Source organism: Anolis sagrei, chromosome 2 (assembly GCF_037176765.1).
Source record: "Anolis sagrei isolate rAnoSag1 chromosome 2, rAnoSag1.mat, whole genome shotgun sequence".
Classification (NCBI taxonomy): Eukaryota; Metazoa; Chordata; class Lepidosauria; order Squamata; family Dactyloidae; genus Anolis; species Anolis sagrei.
Window position 1 is genome coordinate 178,731,318 of NC_090022.1, and position 17,789 is coordinate 178,749,106.

At 45.3% G+C, this 17,789-nt stretch overlaps 1 protein-coding gene across 1 annotated transcript in view; it reads right to left on the minus strand.

The window, feature by feature from the left end:
• KCND1 (potassium voltage-gated channel subfamily D member 1) overlaps positions 1-17,142 on the minus strand; it is a 109,923-nt gene extending 92,781 nt beyond the window's left edge. Inside the window, exons 1-2 of the mRNA XM_060763133.2 lie at positions 16,934-17,142; positions 11,621-13,406 (exon numbers count right to left, since the gene is read on the minus strand). Coding sequence (XP_060619116.1) covers positions 11,621-12,735 — 1,115 coding nt within the window. The 5' untranslated portion in view covers positions 12,736-13,406; positions 16,934-17,142. The remainder of the gene's footprint in view (positions 1-11,620; positions 13,407-16,933) is intronic.
• Between the last annotated feature and the right edge of the window lie 647 nt (positions 17,143-17,789).

Sequence of the window (17,789 nt, forward strand, 5' to 3'; positions counted from 1 at the left end):
GCTGGATGGCCATCTGTCAGAGCTGATTTGAATGCAATATTCCTGCTTCTTGGCAGGGGGTTGGACTGGATGGCTCATGAGGTCTCTTCCAACTTTTTGATTCTATGATTCTATGATTCTAGACAAGAAAGGTGGTCAATGAATGGGTGTGTGTGATTGGAAACATACTTTCTAAGACAGCAAAGGAACCATACATCCTTCTATCTACATATTGCTAGACTGCAGCCTCATCAATGGCTCTGATGGCTGGTGCTGATAGGAGCTGCAGTCCCACAAGATACAGCCCGTCCTTGGGCTTTATATTATTGATAGGACTTGGGAGCTAGAGGTTCTGAACAACTTAAGGCGGTTCCAGACAGCACTAAATCACGGGTTTTTGTGAAGAGCAAAAAATCCTGGGACTTCAGGAGAGGTCCACATACAGACCTTTTGATCTTGGGATTTCTACCTCTGTTATCCAAACTTGATGCTTTGTTCTGAGATTTAGAGTCTCCCAAGATGGCCGCCATGGGACTTCCACCAGAAACCAGCAGTTTCTTAAAACCCACAAGATGCAGATATGCAGATACGCGGAGATTCGGTTATGTGGATCACTGCAAAAGTTCCATACTATGTGTGACCTCCACACGTTTCATAAAGTTTCTGGCACACAAACAAAGTTAAAGGGGTAGGACTACTTCTGTCCAAGTTAGCACTACACAATGAAACAGGAACACACACTTTAAAGCCAGGAACAGAAATTTGTCATTATTGACACATTTTAGAGCCTGGCTGCTTGGCTATCTGTCCAGACAGATTTGGCTGTGTACTTGTGGCATCAAAAAACCAGCTTGCTGTCCCTGGGTCATACATGGTTGTTCCTCATTGCTCTTCTTGTGAAAAGATGTACAACATTGACTAGGGGGACCACAACTTTGTCCTGGCCAGAGAAAATGTGCCCTCTACACATTTCATGAAGTTTCTGGCACACAAACAAAGTTTTTGCCTTCTACCCAAGTTTCTTCTTCTTTTTAGGGACCGACCAATCAGGAACAAGTATTTAAAACCTGGGAACAAAGCCAAATAAAAAATCCCATGATTTCCAATTGCAGGGACATACAGACATGCGAAGATCTGGATATTCGGCTGATATTCCTGCACCTGGAAATCCGAGTTTTTTGCCGTTTGTAGCTATTGCTTCCAGGTTCATAGGGAACAACATCTGGCTACCCTCCTATTTACCACAAAAACTACTGGGGTAAAGGTACTCTCTGGATGGGCCCAACGGAAGACTATGCAAGGTTCAAGATAGTTAGCAGAGAAGGCAGTGGGCTCAACTGAAAAGCAGATGCCCAATGAAACTGCCTATGGTGGTGAAGGGGACAGTACAAGGTATTTTATTGCTTGAGGCCAAAGGCAAGATGGCACCTGAATTTGATATTTACCATATATACTCGAGTATAAGCTGACCTGAATATAAGCCGAGGCACCTAATTTTATCACAAAAACTGGGAAAACGTATAGACTTGAGTATAAGCCGAGGATAGGAAATGCAGCATCTACTGGTAAATTTCAAAATAAAAATAGATACCAATAATATTACATTAACTGAAGCATCAGATTAAATATTTACATAAAACTGTAATTTAACATAAGACTGGCCAGCTCTGATTAAACCAATATTCTAACCTTTTTCAATGTAAATGTGCTTACGTATCCTTCCAATAATAATAAAGAGAGTAAAATAATAAATGTAATAATAATAATGATAATAATAATAATAATAATAATAATGGAAATGTAATAATACCAGTAATAATATCATAAAATAATACATGTAATAACAATAATAAATACAGTAAAATAATAAATGTAATAATAATAATAATAATAATAATAATAATAGAATGAAATTTTAAATGTAATAAAATTAATAACAGAGGAAAATAATAAATAACCTTGACTTGAGTATAAACCAAGGGGGACTTTTTCAGCCTAAAAAGGGGGCTGAAAATTAGGCTTATACTCGAGTATATACAGTATTTATTAGATATATACCCTGCCTCTCTCCAGAGACGGGGTCCAAGATGCTGAATGGATTGGCAGCTAAACACAATGGAAATCCTATCCAAATTGGAAGCTGAGCATAGTTGGCCATGGTTAGTATACTTGGATGGGAAACCACAAAGGAATACTGAGCGCGGTAGGTTTCAGAGGAAATAAACTAGCAAAATAGTATTTCTTGCTTAAGAAAATTCTGATATTCATAGGGATGTCCTAAGTTGATAGACGACTTGAAGCACATACACACATCTAAATAGTTGAGACCTATATCCCAAAATGCACTTCTTCCCAAATTCTGGTCCTATGGATGTTCAGCTTCTAGAATTCCCAAGCGAAGGCTTCAGGAGCTGAAGTCCAAAACTCCCAGAGGACCAAATTTAAAGTCTGAGCTAAAGCACAGAACAGCATATACTGTCCTGGGTGATCCTCATATTCTATATAATACCACGGCATGAGTGGAGATGAATCAAGGCAAAATCAGGGAGAAAGAAAACTTGACTGCAAAGTGGCTTGGCAAGCAAGCAAGTAAGGCCAGGTCTACAGACAGTAGATAAGTGTCATGTATTGATTCAAATTAACCAATCAATTGTTTGGCTGCAGGTAGCACTTGTAAGTGCTTTAAGTTATTTATTGTATCCAACGTTAACATTCATCTTGTGAAGTTTTTCAGCACTATTTGCCTTTCACAAGCAGCAAGTCAAAACAATGATATAATGACTTAGCCAGTGCAGTGACTATACGTTAAAAAAGAGATGGGAAGAATACATAGCTGGATCTACTATTCCATCTCTGGGTGATTAGTAGTAGATCAGAAGCAACTTTTGATCCCAAGTTGTATAACGATAGCAACTACAAAATGACTCCCTATCAGGCTCCTACAACTCGACTGTTGATAATTTGAGATCAATGTGTTGTCAAAGGCTTTCACGGCCGAAATCACTGGACTGCTGTGAGTTTTCCAGGCTGTCTAGCCATGTTCCAGAAGCATTCCCTCCTGATGTTTCACCCACATCTATGGCAGGCATCCTCAAAGGTTAGGGGTCTGTTGGAAACTAGGCAAATGGGGTTTATATATCTGTGGAATGTCCAGGGTGAGAGAAAGAACTCTGGCCTTCTTGGGGCAAGTGTGAATGTTGCAATTGGCCACCTTGTTTAGCATTTAATTGCCTTGTAGCTTCAAACCCTGGCTGGTTGCTGCTGGGGATCCTTTGTTGGGAGGTGTTAGCTGGCCCTGATAGATTCTTATCTGGATTTCCCCCCCTTTTTTTAGTGTTGTTCTTTATTTACCGTCCTGATTTCAGTTTTCTTTAAAAAAAATAACACTCTAACAACTACCATATCAGACTATACAGAGAAGCTACTTTCAGCAGAAAGGAGGAAACAATGAAAATGAACAAAATCTGGCTACCTGTATTAAAAAAAACTCTAAAATCAGGACAGTAAATAAAGAGCAACACTAAAAAAAGGTGGAATTCCAGACAAGAATCAATCAGGCCCAGTTAACACCTCCCAACAAAGGATTCCCCCTCCCTGGACATTCCACAAATATAAGCCCCACTTGCCTAGTTTCACAACCTCTAAGGATGCCTGCCATAGATGTGGGTGAAACGTCAGGAGAGAATGCTCCTGAAACATGGCCATACAGTCTGGAAAACTCACATCAACCCAATTAGAGATCCATCAGGATTTTTGATGGAAGGGCTGGCAGTTCCAATACTCAAAATACATTATTGGGATTTAAAAAGAAATCTGCATTTATCTTTTGTGCCAATCTTTTGTTGGTAACTTTCAGGAAGAAGAAACTAGCTGTTTGCTTTTGCCTGGATCTAAAGGGAAGGACAAAAGTCCACGCAATTTTCTCTGTTGGGTTGATTAAGCGAATGCTATTTTTGCATTTGGAACTGCGGCTGGATCTACACTGCCAAATATGGCAGTTTGAGCTGAATTATATGAGTCTACACTGCCATATAATCCCATTCAATGCAGTTAAACTGCATTCCAAAACTGCATTATATGACAGTATATATCCAGCCTCAGTTTGCTGCAACAGAAGTCAAGTGAGAACAAGGGGAGAAAGTGGGAGGAGGCAAGAGAGACATTTTAAAAGCAGCTGGAAAAAGTGGAATGAAATAGGATTAATTGGAACAGTCCCTATGAAATCAGGAATAGTTGGAAGATATGAGTTCGGGTCTCATTGGAAAGCTTAAGGGCACAGGAAGAGATGTGAGGCAGCTGCTTCAAACAGGCAAAGAGACAGGATATAACGTTGCTAGGCCAGGTCTGTGTTTGCTGCGGTGATAGTGAGCCAGTTTAAATAGTCTGATGCTTAAAAGGCCCCCAACTGCTAAAGGCCAGTCCAGAGTCACCCGGCATGAAAGCAAAGGAAGAACTGCATGAGGGCAGTTGGAGAACAGCCAATAGAGGTTGTGGTGAGGAATAAAAGAGTCTTTATTCTGGGTGCAGAGGGGTAGTTACAGAATAGTACTCCCAGGACCCCCAGTTTCCCAGCTCCGTTCCATGAGGAGAAATTGGCTAAGACACCTTTCTACCCCTTTGCATGGAAAGGAAATATCCACAGAGAGAAGAACTGCCTGGCATTTGTTAATGTGCTTCAGGGTGTATTTACATGGGCAGCTCATCAGTGCTGGGAAAGGGGGGAGGCAGGCAGTTGTCGACAATGGGTGTCTCCTTGGCACACGCACAGGCAAGTTATTAAAACTTAATTGAGCGGATGGGAACTAGGCGGGTAATTAAGCTTCCCAATAACGGGAACTGCTAGGCTTTAGGAGGGGAAAGGAGAAGTCGAATCCTGGGTCCAATGCCCCAGCTTTTAAGCCTGGTAGAAAATGAGAAAAGGAATTGGGTATTAAAAGATTGGATATACCAAGGATTGGAGTGCTAGCAGTGGCCCTGGCAGGAGCCAAGGCAGAGAGAGAGAGAAAGGATGAGGAAGGATGCTCGGAGGAGTTCTTGCTAGCTCAGCTGCTGACACTAGGGAAATGTTACAGCAACCAGTGGATCCTCATTAAATGCGGACAGGGCCATGTGTAAAAGAAAGATGACTTTTCTCTCTATCCCAACCAGACACCACCTGTTTTTTCTGCACCCCCCTCTCCCCAATTTCCTCTTCCACAAGCTCTTGATAATCCTGATTTGCAGACCCAATCTCCTCCATACCCCTTTTTTTCCAAAATGCATCCCCAATCCGTCCTGATATTTGTCTCCGCTCCAGAGGCACCAATATGTCTGCAGATAACACAGCTGCAGAGCAATGCCAACTCATCTGATGGGAAGGGGGGAAAGCATCCGCCGCCATGCCCCTTCTTTCCACATACACCCCCTATGTCCCTATAGACCCACAGCACTTCTGGCTGTCCCGTGACTTCGCCGAACCTCTGGGGCATGGAAGATCGGAAGCTAGCTCCAGCGACTCTGTCAGCTCATCCGTCATCCAGCCTCTACGCCTCAAGCAGGATCTGGTAGTTCCAAGTGGTAAGATAATAAATAACACCCCGCTTTCCCCATTTCGCCAGCGATCTGCGAAATTGATCATTCATTCCCTGGCCAAAGACAGGCTAGGGAACATACACCAAGGCCAGTTGGTACTCAGCTAAAATCTTGCCTTCTCCCTTGCAGGGATGAATTCTCAGCACTTGCCAAAGCTCAGTCCCAGTGCTTCTTTGGAAGAGTGGGATTCATTCCCATTAAAATAATTTGAGGGGTGACTCGAGCATGTGCAAAGTGAAATTCCCTTGCTTCTGAATACTACAACCAACCTGGGTATCTAGGATTATAAACTATATGAGAAGCAGTGGCTTCTGGAAACCTACTGCCCTGTGGCCTGAGGTAGGACTAGCCCTGGCTGCACCCTAGACTTCTTTTCTTAGAAATTAACAGTATATCTCGTCATGGGGCTAGTGCAAGCAACCCAGATTTCTGAAGCCAATACTAGTATCTGCAATCCAATTCTCATTCCTTGATGTTTGTTTTGGATTCCAACTACCATAAATCTCTTCTTCCCAACAGTTCTGTGTGCCTCCACCCCAAATCATGGGGTCAGGCAAAGAGGGTGGTTGAGTATTTGCTCTGCTGATGCTGAAAAACAGCAGGAGGCAGATCAAAGAACTTTGTATTATAAAATCGTAGTATTATATGTGCTTCTCATTGTTGGACAGCAATTCGCAACATCCCTCCACATCGGTTCTGTCGGCAAGGGCTCTTGGGAGTTGCAGTCATACAATATTTGGAGAGTCTCATGATCCTACCCTGTTATGGAGGACTGAAAGATGCAGGTGTGGATGGACCTTCTCATTGGTGGCCCCCCGCTTGTGGATTTTGCACCCCAATGAGATCAGATCGGCGTCTTTCCTCCTTTCTTTTAGGAAAAAACTAAAATCGTGGTTTTGGAGCCAGGCCTTTGGCTAGTGGGCACAGCAGCACATGAGACACTGAACCTGGACCACAGGACTGTTACGACAATTGGAAACGGCTATGTGACTTTATGACTATGTGATTATAATTAATGTTACTGTTTTTAATCAGCTATGTATTATTATTTTACATTGTGTTACTGATATTGTGGCATCGAATTGCTGCCTGCGTTAGCCGCCCTGAGTCCCCCCTCGGGGGTGAGAAGGGCGGGGTAGAAATGGTGTAAATAAAATAAATAAATAAAAGAAACAGGGCTTTATTCCATGTAGGGAGAAATGTCTGAGCAGGCTTGATACTATGCAACAGGGGTGAGCAATTGTGGCCCTCTGGATATCAACTAGATTGCAGTTCCCATCATGTCTCCTCTTTAGCCATTGTGGTGAGGAATGGGATCCTCAGTCTACTTAAATCGGCCTACTTCTGCTATGCTGTCCAAACAAGGTTAGATGCTATTGAACAAGACAAGGACTTGCTAGGCAATTGATTGCAGGGAAAAAGTATGAAGAGGGGCAAGCAAGGTGAATAGCCATCCATCAGTATGTAGAGTCAGAACCAGCCAAAGTGGGAATTTGCACAAGACCCCAGGTTTTCCGTTAAACCTTCTACCAAAATGCATGCAAACTACATTGTGTCACTACTGGGATTCCCAACCTGCAGTCCTGAAGCCTTTGGGTCTGTGGCGCAGCTGGCTGGGAGTCAGCTGCATTAAGATCACTACTGACCGAAAGGTCATGAGTTCAAAGCCAGCCCAAGTTGGAGTGAGTGTCCGACCAATTTGTGTAGCTTGCTGTCGACCTTTGCAGCCCGAAAGACAGTCGCATCAGTCAAGTAGGAAATGTAGGTACCGCTTATGTGAGGAAGCTAATTTAACTAATTTATGATGCCATAAAAATCTCAAGCAAGCCTGCAAAGAATGAGGAAGTATTTTATCATTGTCACAAATGGACGGTGAAGCAACAGCTCCCCTGGTGGCCAGAATACCCTCGTGGGAAAAAAAGTTAAATTGCCTCTGTGCCTGTCTATACATGTTGTGTGTCTATGGCATTGAATGTTTGCCAAGTATATGTACATTGTAATCCGCCCTGAGTCCCCTGCGGGGTGAGAAGGGCAGAATAAAAATACTGTAAATAAATAAATACATAAATAAATAAATTGGTACCAAGCCTACTTGTACAAGGAGGTTCAACACTATGTCCAGGTGTATTCTTCTGTTATTCAGGGAGGGTCTGGGCTGAAGAAAAGGTGGAGGGAGGAGACAAAAGCACAAGGACCCTTTCGAGTTATAGCTGGCTGCAGTGGTTCTCAACTTGGGGTCCCCAGATGTTTTTGGCCTACAACTCCCAGAAAACCCAGCCAGTTTACCAGCTGTTAGGATTTCTGGGAATTGTAGGTCAAAAACATCTGGGGACCTCAGGTTGAGAACCACTGGGTTAGAGCAATGCTAAGGGATGAAAAAGGGGAAGGATAGTTGTCGGCTCTCCAGACCCAGATACAGGAACATGGTAGCCAAGAGGGTATGGCTGGTAAATCAATACCTGGTGGTACTTAGCAAACTGGACAATAAAATTTTCCACCATGTGGTGTGCTGTGGCGCCTGATGGACAGGATGCCAACCCCAGACTTTCCTTTATAGAATTTAGACTCCATCTCTTTCTCATCTACAGATATTACGAGACACACTAAATTGTGCTATATACGCCTTCACTTTTTTGTCACACATCTTCCACATCTGATTGTTTTGAGTTTCTTCCAAGCCAAGCTGGTTGGTCTTACATCCCAAACCCGAGCCTGAAACTCTGTGTGTGTCCAGTAAAGATCATTTTGGGCCAACTTGATCATCATTTTTGCCTGTTGAAGAAAACCATCAGCTTCAAAAGCTGTAATAATACATTTTGAGCCTTTGAATGTGAAGAACTTTTTGAGGAACCAGCTGTGCTCAATCCGACTAGGCATTGCCTAGAGTTGTTGAAGAATTAAAATTGAGAAACCATCATGCACACCATCCCCAGAAGAAAGAGTAAGAAACAAATAGAACTCAAAGCCTTCCATGCTCTTGGGACACTTTAAGGACCTTTCCCAGATGGGAGCCAATAGATTGTAATTCACGCCAACTTTTGACACAGTACGGAGCTCCACAACACCCTGGCAATAAAACATCCGGATTCAGCTGGGAATCCATATTTCAGACCTTGTGGAAATGATGGACACAAATGGTTGTTATTAAAAGGTGAGAAACACAACGTTGCTAACAATCCCAAGTAGCACGACCTAAAACTTCCAACAGATCCTTTCAAAAACAACAGAAACAACAACTGACTGCAAGCTTGGAACACTATGCCTTCCACCGCATCCTTCCAGTCCTGTGTCAATCACTTGTTTATTTTGCCCTTTACTCCCTTCTTTCTGCTATCTACATGTATACAGTAATGTAAATATTTTGGAACAAGGACTTATCTTATGCCAAGCTTTCGAGAGCAGGGTGCAATACTTTCAATTTTTTTGTATTTTCTAAAGATTGTGTTTCTAAAGTAGTTTTAACCCTGTGTTTTACTGATTTGGGTGGTTTAATTTTATTTTAAGGATGCAATTGATTGTATTTTTATTTCTAGCCATTTTAAATCAGTGGTGAGACACCTAAGGTCCACATTCAAGGGAGGACTCTAGGACATAAATCAAATTAAATCAATGAATATAATTGATGGTGCTATCAACAACATCACACAGTAAATAATGGGCGGGGGACAGTCCCAGGGTAACCCTACAATATTCTGTTAACTAAAATATCATGCAGAAATCTGACGAGATACCATTTTTTCTACTCTTAATCCAGTGCCATGAATGGCATCAGCAGAATCCAAACAAAAGGAGAGGCCATCCTTTGATCTTCTAAAACAAACCAATTTCTGAAGTTGCTGAAAGAACTCTTGTCTGTTTGAGGCAAGTGAGAATGTTGCAATTGATTACCTTGATTAGCATCGAATAGCCTTGCAGCTTCAAAGCTTGGCTGCTTCCTGCCTGGGGGAATCCTTTGTTCTTTCTCCCACCCTGGGCATTCTGCATATATATAAACCCACTTGCCTAGTCTCCAACAAACCTCACAATCTCTCAGGATGCCTGCCATAGATGTGGGTGAAAAAAGAGAATGCTTCTGGAACCTGGCCATACAGCCCAGAAAACTCACAGCAATCCAGTGATTTTGGCCATTCAATGCTAATCAAGCTGCAAGGCCATTCAATGCTAATCAAGATGGCCAATTGCAACATTCACATTTGCTTCAAACAAACTTTCTCCCACCCTGGACACCATTCCACAGACATATAAACCTCACTTGCCTAGGTTGTTGTAGGTTTTCCGGGCTGTATGGCCATGTCCTAGAAGCATTCTCTCCTGACGTTTCGCCTGCATCTATGGCAGGCATCCCCAGAGGTTGTGAGGATGCCTGCCATAGATGCAGGCGAAACGTCAGGAGAGAATGCTTCTAGAACATGGCCATACAGCTTGAAAAACTTACAACCTACAACAAGACAGTGATTCTGGCCATTAAAGCCTTCGACAACACAATTTCTGAAAATAAGACATGTGTATATGTGTACATCCATGCACACATAAAGTTTGGTTTGTATTAGGATGATACAATCCCACAATTACTATTTTTGAATTCAGCATTCCAGAGCAAAAAGCTGAACATAGTGCTTCAAAATTACGCAGTATATGCTTGCTGTCTAAGCATGTCAGAATGCTTTCCAAAAACAAGATTTGAACAGCGCACTGGTGGAAATGTTGCTCTGGGAAGTGCAGAGTAAAGTTCTCACTCACACTAGAGACAAAAGGCAATTTCCCTTTCCTAGGAAAACATTCAATTCCTTCCCATTAATCTTTCCCAAAAAACTCTGTCTTTTTGACTCCACCTCCCCCTTCGTAATTGCAACTCCTGCTCCCTTGCCACTAACATGGCCCACTCCAATCTTCACTGCCTTCCTTTGTGATGCCTTTCCGCTTCGCCCCAAGGCTCACCATATGTTTTGCCCTCCTTCCTTCAAGATCCTACAAAAAACTTTCAGAAAAATCCTGATTTGTGGGATTTTACTTTTGTGGTGCCATTCTGCTGCCCACACTTCATGGAAGTTTGGAGTCTGGGGATAAAGTAAACAGGGCTACTTTTCCAGAGACCTGCCTTTAAAGTCAACCTAAGTAGAAGAGAGATCCAGTTGAGCATGATCCTACTTTCCTATGTATGGTTTCAAGGCTTGCCCACAATCACAATCCATCTCCATGTGATTTCAGTTGCAAAGAAGAGAAAATCAGTGTCTAATGTAACACATGAACAGTGTGTTCCCTAGTGAGAACTGGGAAGCCCTGGCCTTGAGTGCTCCAGCTGGAGGTCAGCTGTGACCAGCAATGCTGCAGAATTTGAAAAAGCATGAATGGAGGGCAAAAGAGAGAAACATGCCAAGAGGAAGAAACTTCAAGCCAACCCCGACCGAGACCGCCTTCCACCTGGAAACCAATGCTCTCACTGCGGGAGAAGATGCAGATCAAGAAGGGCTTCACAGTCACCTACGGACACACCAGAACATTGATCCTGGAAGACTATCCTACTCGGCCAACGAGGGCTCGCCTAAGTAAGTGTTCCCTGGATGCCTCCCTAGATGTTTTGTGGACTACAACTACCACAATCCATTGCATCTGGGTAGGCCTTCTGGTTGTTGAAACCCCAAATATCTAAAGCAGTGGTTCTCAACCTGGGGTCCCCAGATGTTTTGGCCTTCAACTCCCAAAAATCCTAACAGCTGATAAACTGGCTGGGATTTCTGGGAATTGTAGGCCAAAAACATCTTGGGACCCTAGGTTGAGAACCACTGATCTAAAGGGTCGCAGAGTCCCCATCCCTACCTTACACCGCTATAGAAACTCTTATACCCTCATTAACCATTATATGGGGCATGTCAGCCACAGTGTACTTTCAATATGGATGAAACAAAGGTGCCAGTGGGGTGGGGAAAATATTATGTTAAATCAGAAAATATGGAATTCATTTTCTTTAAGGGAAAGTTATCTAGGGAGTAGCGCAAAGGAGACTCAAGTGATAATATTAGGAGAAGAGGCCCAACCTCATAGGAGCATGTTGTGAATGTGCACAACTCACCCAAGCGTGGTCATGGTGACAATTGTGTACCAGAAGGCAGCGGGGATGCTGGTGAAGTTGGTCTCTGCAGTGCCCTTCTCAGCATAGAACATTACAGTGGCAAAGATGATGATGGCCATGGTGAGCGAGAAGAGGAGGAAGCCCAACTCCGAGGCACAGCTCTTGAGGGTGTAGCCCAGGATCCTCAGTCCTTGCGAATGCCGGGAGAACTTGAAGATACGGAAGACCCGGAAGACCCTCAGTGTCACAAAGGCCCCGCTAACGTTTTCATTTTCCGGCATCACAAGCCCAATGTAGTATGGCATGATGGCCACCACATCAATGATGCTCATCACACTCTTCATGAACTTGAATCGGCTCGGGGCTGCAAAGAGCCGCATGAGATACTCGAAGGTAAAGATGAGGACACAGGCGGTGTCCATGCAGAAGAAAGCATTGGGGAAACGTTCTCCACAAGGCTGGTTCCTCTTCTTCCCAGGAGGCGGCCGGCATGGGATGGTCTCCACCACGTTGGCAATGACCGACACAGCAATGAAGAATCCAGTCACATAATAGAAGACCAGAGCCATGGTGCTGGTGTGGGGGTTCTCGAATGCTCTCCAGAGCCGTTGGCGGAAAGTGCTGTCTGGCGGCAAACCTGTGTCGGTGGCAATCTCGGCCTCTTCATCCTCCGCAAGACGTTCCGCATTCTCTTTTTTGCGGTCCCGGTACTCCTCCAAGCAGCAGTCACCAATGAGCTCTGGAATGATGCCGTAGAAGGATAGCTCTTCATCGAAGGCCTGGATGCACTCATGGCGGGGGTAGTGGAGCCGGCCCGTGCGGTAAAAGTTGAGGATGTGGCGGAACATCTCTGGGTCGCGATCGAAGAAGTACTCTGTGCTGTCTTCATCGTAGAAGAATTCCTTCTCCGAGCTGCCTAGCAAGGTATCGGGGTAACGGTCCAAAGTATTCTTCCAAGTCTGGAAGCGCTTCCCACTGACATTGACCACCAAAATTTCATCGGTACGGCGTTTCTTGTCGGGAGGAGGCTTGGGCATGGGCTTCTTGGCCAGTGGGAGCCAGCCCACGGCCGCTGCTCGAGCAAACGGCAGCCATGCTGCCACTCCTGCAGCCATCTTGCACAGAGCTAGGAGAGAAGAAAACTTTCACAAAGAGGTCGTCACCATCAAAACCCAACTGGCACAGGGACTGTCCAAAGAAGGATGCTTTGGAAGACTATCGGCAAGTTGCGACTTTGCTCAGTTGCGGCCAAGAATCAGCGGATCGGAGGGCCCTAGCAAAGGCATGGCTATACAAGCTAGTTTTGCTGCAGGCATATGAGAGTGTTATCCCAACAAAGAAGGGTGCTGCTTTGATCACTTCCCATACAATAATATCCACACTCTTTTCAAGGGAAGGTTAGCCAGCTCAGATGTAGCTAGAGGATTCCCAGCCGAAAAACATCCACATCTTTATTCAAGTTCATTAAGATTTTGCTCTGAAAATACCAGAGGTTGTGGGCAGAGATCAAAAGAAGATAAAGCAGATGCAAGTAGCACACCACACTTCATTGCCAGGCGAATTAGTTCAGGTAGATCTGTGTAACATGAAAAGGAGTCGAAGGTCCTCTCTGGAGATCTTCAGCAATCTCCTGTTGTATTCCTTGGCTGTTCTTTTTCCTCAGATCCGTCCTTCCCAGTGGGAGAGAGAGAAGGAGAGAGAACATGGGTGGGAAGATGCAATGGGGCAAGGGAAGAAAGAGGACTCAGTCAATCTGGTCACTTTGACAGGGGAGGATCACACATTGCTGTAGCGATGGAAGGGAGAAGGGAGGGAGAGACAGAAAAGAGAAAGGCAACACGATGAGAGACGAGACAACAGTGTGCAAAAAGGCTGCAATTGTCAGAAGAAATGCGTCAGTTCCGAAGTTATAAACTAGCCAGGTTTTTACAGCGGAACATTAGAAACAGTATTCAAAACAACAACATCATCAGAGAAGCATTACAGTCAAGGAACACCGCTTCGGGACACAAGGAGTCCCTTGTCCCATTTCTGGAAGGAAACAGAGACCAAGGGCCCTTCCACACAGCCATATAACCCAGAATATCAAGGCAAAATATTCCACAATATCTGAACTGGGTTATCTGAGTCTACACTGCCAGATAATCCAGTTCAAAGCAGAAAATGTGGGATTTTATTCAGCTAAAGAATAGTGGGACCCAAGATTTCTGCAAAGATGAACCAGGGTTCGGAAGGGCAACTGGGAATCCACTCTCTTAATTAAGTCACCGAAGGCTTTTATGGCCAGAATCATTGGGTTACTGTGGGTTTTCCAGGCTGTATGGCTATGTTCCAGAAGCATTCTCCCCTGACGTTTTGCCCACATCTATGGCAAGCATCCTCAGAGGTTGTGAGGTCTGTTGGAAACTAGGCAAGTGGGGCTTCTATCCATAGAATGTCCAGGGTGGGAGGAATCCTTTGTTGGGAGGTGTTAACTGGGCCTGATTGATTCTTGTCTGGAATTCCCTCCCCCCCCCCCCCTTTAAGTGTTTCTCATTATTTACTGTCCTGATTTTAAAGTTTTTAAATACTGGTAGCCAGATTTTGTTCATTTTCATGGTTTCTTCCTTTCTGCTTAAAGTGTTTCAATGGCTTCTCTGTGTAGTCTGATATGGTAGTTGTTAGAGGTGTTTTTTTTTTTTAACCCTCTAAAATCAGGACAGTAAATAAAAAACACTAAAAAAGCAGGGGAATTCCGGACCAGAATCTATCAGGGCCAGCTAACACCTTCCAACAAAGTATTCCCCAGCAGCAATCAGCCAGGCTTTGAAGCTACAAGGCAATTAAATGCTAAACAAGGTGGTCGATTGCAACATTCACACTTGCCCCAAGCAGGCCAGAGTCCTTTCTCTCACCCTGGACATTCCACAGATATATAAACCCCATTTGCCTAGTTTCCAACAGACCTCCAACCTTTGAGGATGCCTGTTATAGATGTGGGTGAAACATCATTGGCTTACTGTGAGTTTTCCAGGCTATGTTCCAGAAGCATTCTCCCCTGACGTTTTGCCCACATCTATGTCAAGTATCCTCAGAGGTTGTGGGGATGCCTGCCTTAGATGTGGGTGAAACATCAGGAGAGAATGCTTCTGGAACATTTATTTATTTATTTAAAACTTTTATATCCCGATCTTCTCAACCTCTGTAGAGGGACTCAGACCGGCTTACAGCAAGGATTCAATGCTAATAATACCATCTAAAAACATCATATAATAACGAGTTAAAATACATATTGATTAAAATTACAACATGGCCATACAGCCTGGAAAACACACAGCAACCCAGTCTCTCAATAAAGGTTTGCTCTGGCTAGGCTTTATGGAGCTGCAGACTGCTGGAAAAGCAAAAAGGACTTGCTTTATATAGGAAGGAGCCATAAGGAACATGTAAAGGTGGGGGGATAAGAGATGAGGTCGCACTCTCTCAGCCTCGGCAAACGTGTTCCGAATCAATCTTGCCAAGAGAAGCCAGGGATAGGATTGCCATGGGTCGATGGAAGAGATGGCAGTGATCCATTTCCACCTGCAAGGGGCGGAAAGTCCTAAATTGGGCAAAGCTTGTTGTTTTAAGGGCGCCTGGAAAGAGGGAGCTTTCCCCCTCCTGCAAGAAAAGCCCCAAAAGAAAGGAAGTAGTGGGGGGAAAGGGAGACAGATCTCTTGCCAAGGAGCCAGAAACTTTCCCATTCACCCTTCCTCCTCCCCAAGATTGGGAAAACCTTCAGATGAAGTGGGAGGGGGAGGGGAGAGAAATGCACCTCCAGACACTGGCGGGGCAGAAACAATGGGGTTTTAACAACAACAACAATAACAAAGCAACACCCATCTATGTATTGTTGAAGGCTTTCATGGCCGGAATCAATGGGTTGTTGTGATTTTTCTGGGCTGTATGACCATATTCCAGAAGCATTCTCTCCTGACGTTTTGCCCGCATCTATGGCAGGCATCCTCTGAGGTTGTGGGTTGTTGTGAGTTTTTCAGGCTGTGTGGCCATGTTCCCAAAGCATTCTCTCCTGACGTTTCACCCACATCTATGGCAATCTTCAGAGGTTGTGAGGTCTGTTGGAAACTAGGAAAATGAGGTTTTTTATGTCTGTGGAATAAAGAAGCGAGGCTTTGAAGCTGCAAGGCCATTCAGTGCTAATCAAGTTGGCCAATTGCAACATTCGCACTTGCCTCAAACAAACAAGAGTTCTTTCTCCCACCCTGGACACCGTTCCACAGATACATAAACCTCACTTGCCTAAGTTGTTGTAGGTTTTTAGGGCTGTATGGCCATGTTCTAGAAGCATTTTCTCCTGACGTTTCACCTGCATCTATGGCAGGCATCCCCAGAGGTTGTGAGGACCATTGGAAACTAGGCAAGTGGGGTTTACATGTCTGTGGAATGAAGAAGCAGCCAGGCTTTGAAGCTGCAAGGCCATTCAATGCTAACCAAGGTGGCCAATTGCAACATTTGCATTTGCGTCAAACAAACAAGAGTTCTTTCTCCCACCCTGGACACCTTTCCACAAATATATAAACCTCACTTGTCTAGGTTGTTGTTATGACCATGTTCCCGAAGCATTCTCTCCTGACGTTTCACCTACATCTATGGCAGGCATCCCCAAAGGTTGCCTGCCATAGATGCAGGCAAAACGTCAGGAGAGAATGCTACAGGACCATGGACATTCAGCCCAGAAAACCTACAACAACCCAGTGATTCCGGCCATGAAAACCTTTTGACAATACATTCTCACTTGCCTAGTTTCCAACAGACCTCACAAACGCAGGGGATGCCTGCCATCGATGTGGGCGAAATGTCAGGAGAGAATGCTATGGGACCATGGCCATACAGCCCCAAAAACCTACAAAAACCCAGTGATTCCGGCCATGAAAACCTTCAACAATACATTCTCACTTGCCTAGTTTCCAACAGACCTCACAAACTCAGAGGATGCCTGCCATCGATGTGGGCGAAATGTCAGGAGACAATGCTACGGGACCATGAAAAACTCACAGCAACCCAACACCCACCTACCCCAAGCCAGGGATGGAAAGAAGCAAGAGGAAGGCAGAGAAGGAAAGGGTGTTTTCAAAAGAAAGAAGGAAGTTAATAGGTGGAAAGGGCACGTCTATGGGGAAAGGATGCCCCACGGGGACTCAGTCAGGGATTGGAAGGCGTGAGCTCCACCAGGTAAAGGAAGGGAAGGGGAAAGGAGGAGGAGGAGGCGGAGGAAGGGATGGCGGGGGGTGCAATGTGGTTTGTGGCAGGGAAAGCGGATGGCGGTGCTCTTACCCGCGGGATGCAGGGGGATCGGTGCGGGGAAGAGCCGCGGAGGGGCAGGAGGGCTCGGCGTGGCGGGGCTCCGGGTGGGACGGCGGAGGGGCGGCAGCTGCTGCTGTTGCTGCTGTGACACCCGTGGACCCCAGCGGCGGCGGGAGCAGCAGCAGCGACGGCGATGATGCTCCTCATGGCTCCCTCCGGCTCGCCCCTCTGCCGCGCTGCCAGGCTCGCCCTCCCTCCCTCCCTCCTCCCTCCCGTGTGTGTGTGTGTGCGCCTCTCTCTCTCTCTTTGCCTGTGTCGCGCGTGCAAACTGCATTCGGGAGGGAGGGAGGGAGGGAGGGAGGGAGGAGGGCTCCCGGAGAGGAGTTGGCAGCCGGCAGAGGCTGCATCGCAGAGACCGAAGGCGAGAAGGAGCCGTTCAACAGGAGAGCCCAGGAAGGGAGGATGGAAGGGAGGAAGGAAAGAAGGGAGACGGGAGCGAGGAGAGCTGCAGGGAAAGGGCGGATTGGCACGAGGAGGAGGACGACGACGGATTGCTGGTTCAAAAGGTTGCAAAGCACCTCCAAGAAGAAGGAGAAGGAAGAGAATGAGAAGAAGAAGGAAGGGGCAGGGAAAGGAAAGGAGAAGGAAGAGAAGGAGAAGAAGGAGAAGGAAGAGGAGAAGGGGAAGAGGGAAGAGAAGGGGAAGAAAGAGGAGAAGGAAAAGAAAAAGGAGGAGGAGGTAGAGAAGGGGAAGAAGCAGAAGGAGGAGAAGGAAGAGAAGTACAAGGAGAAGAAGGGTAAGAGAAGGGAAAGAAGGAGGAGGAAGAGAAGGAGGAGGAAGAGAAGGAGAAGGAAGAGAAGGGAAAGAAGGAGAAGAAGAGAAGAGG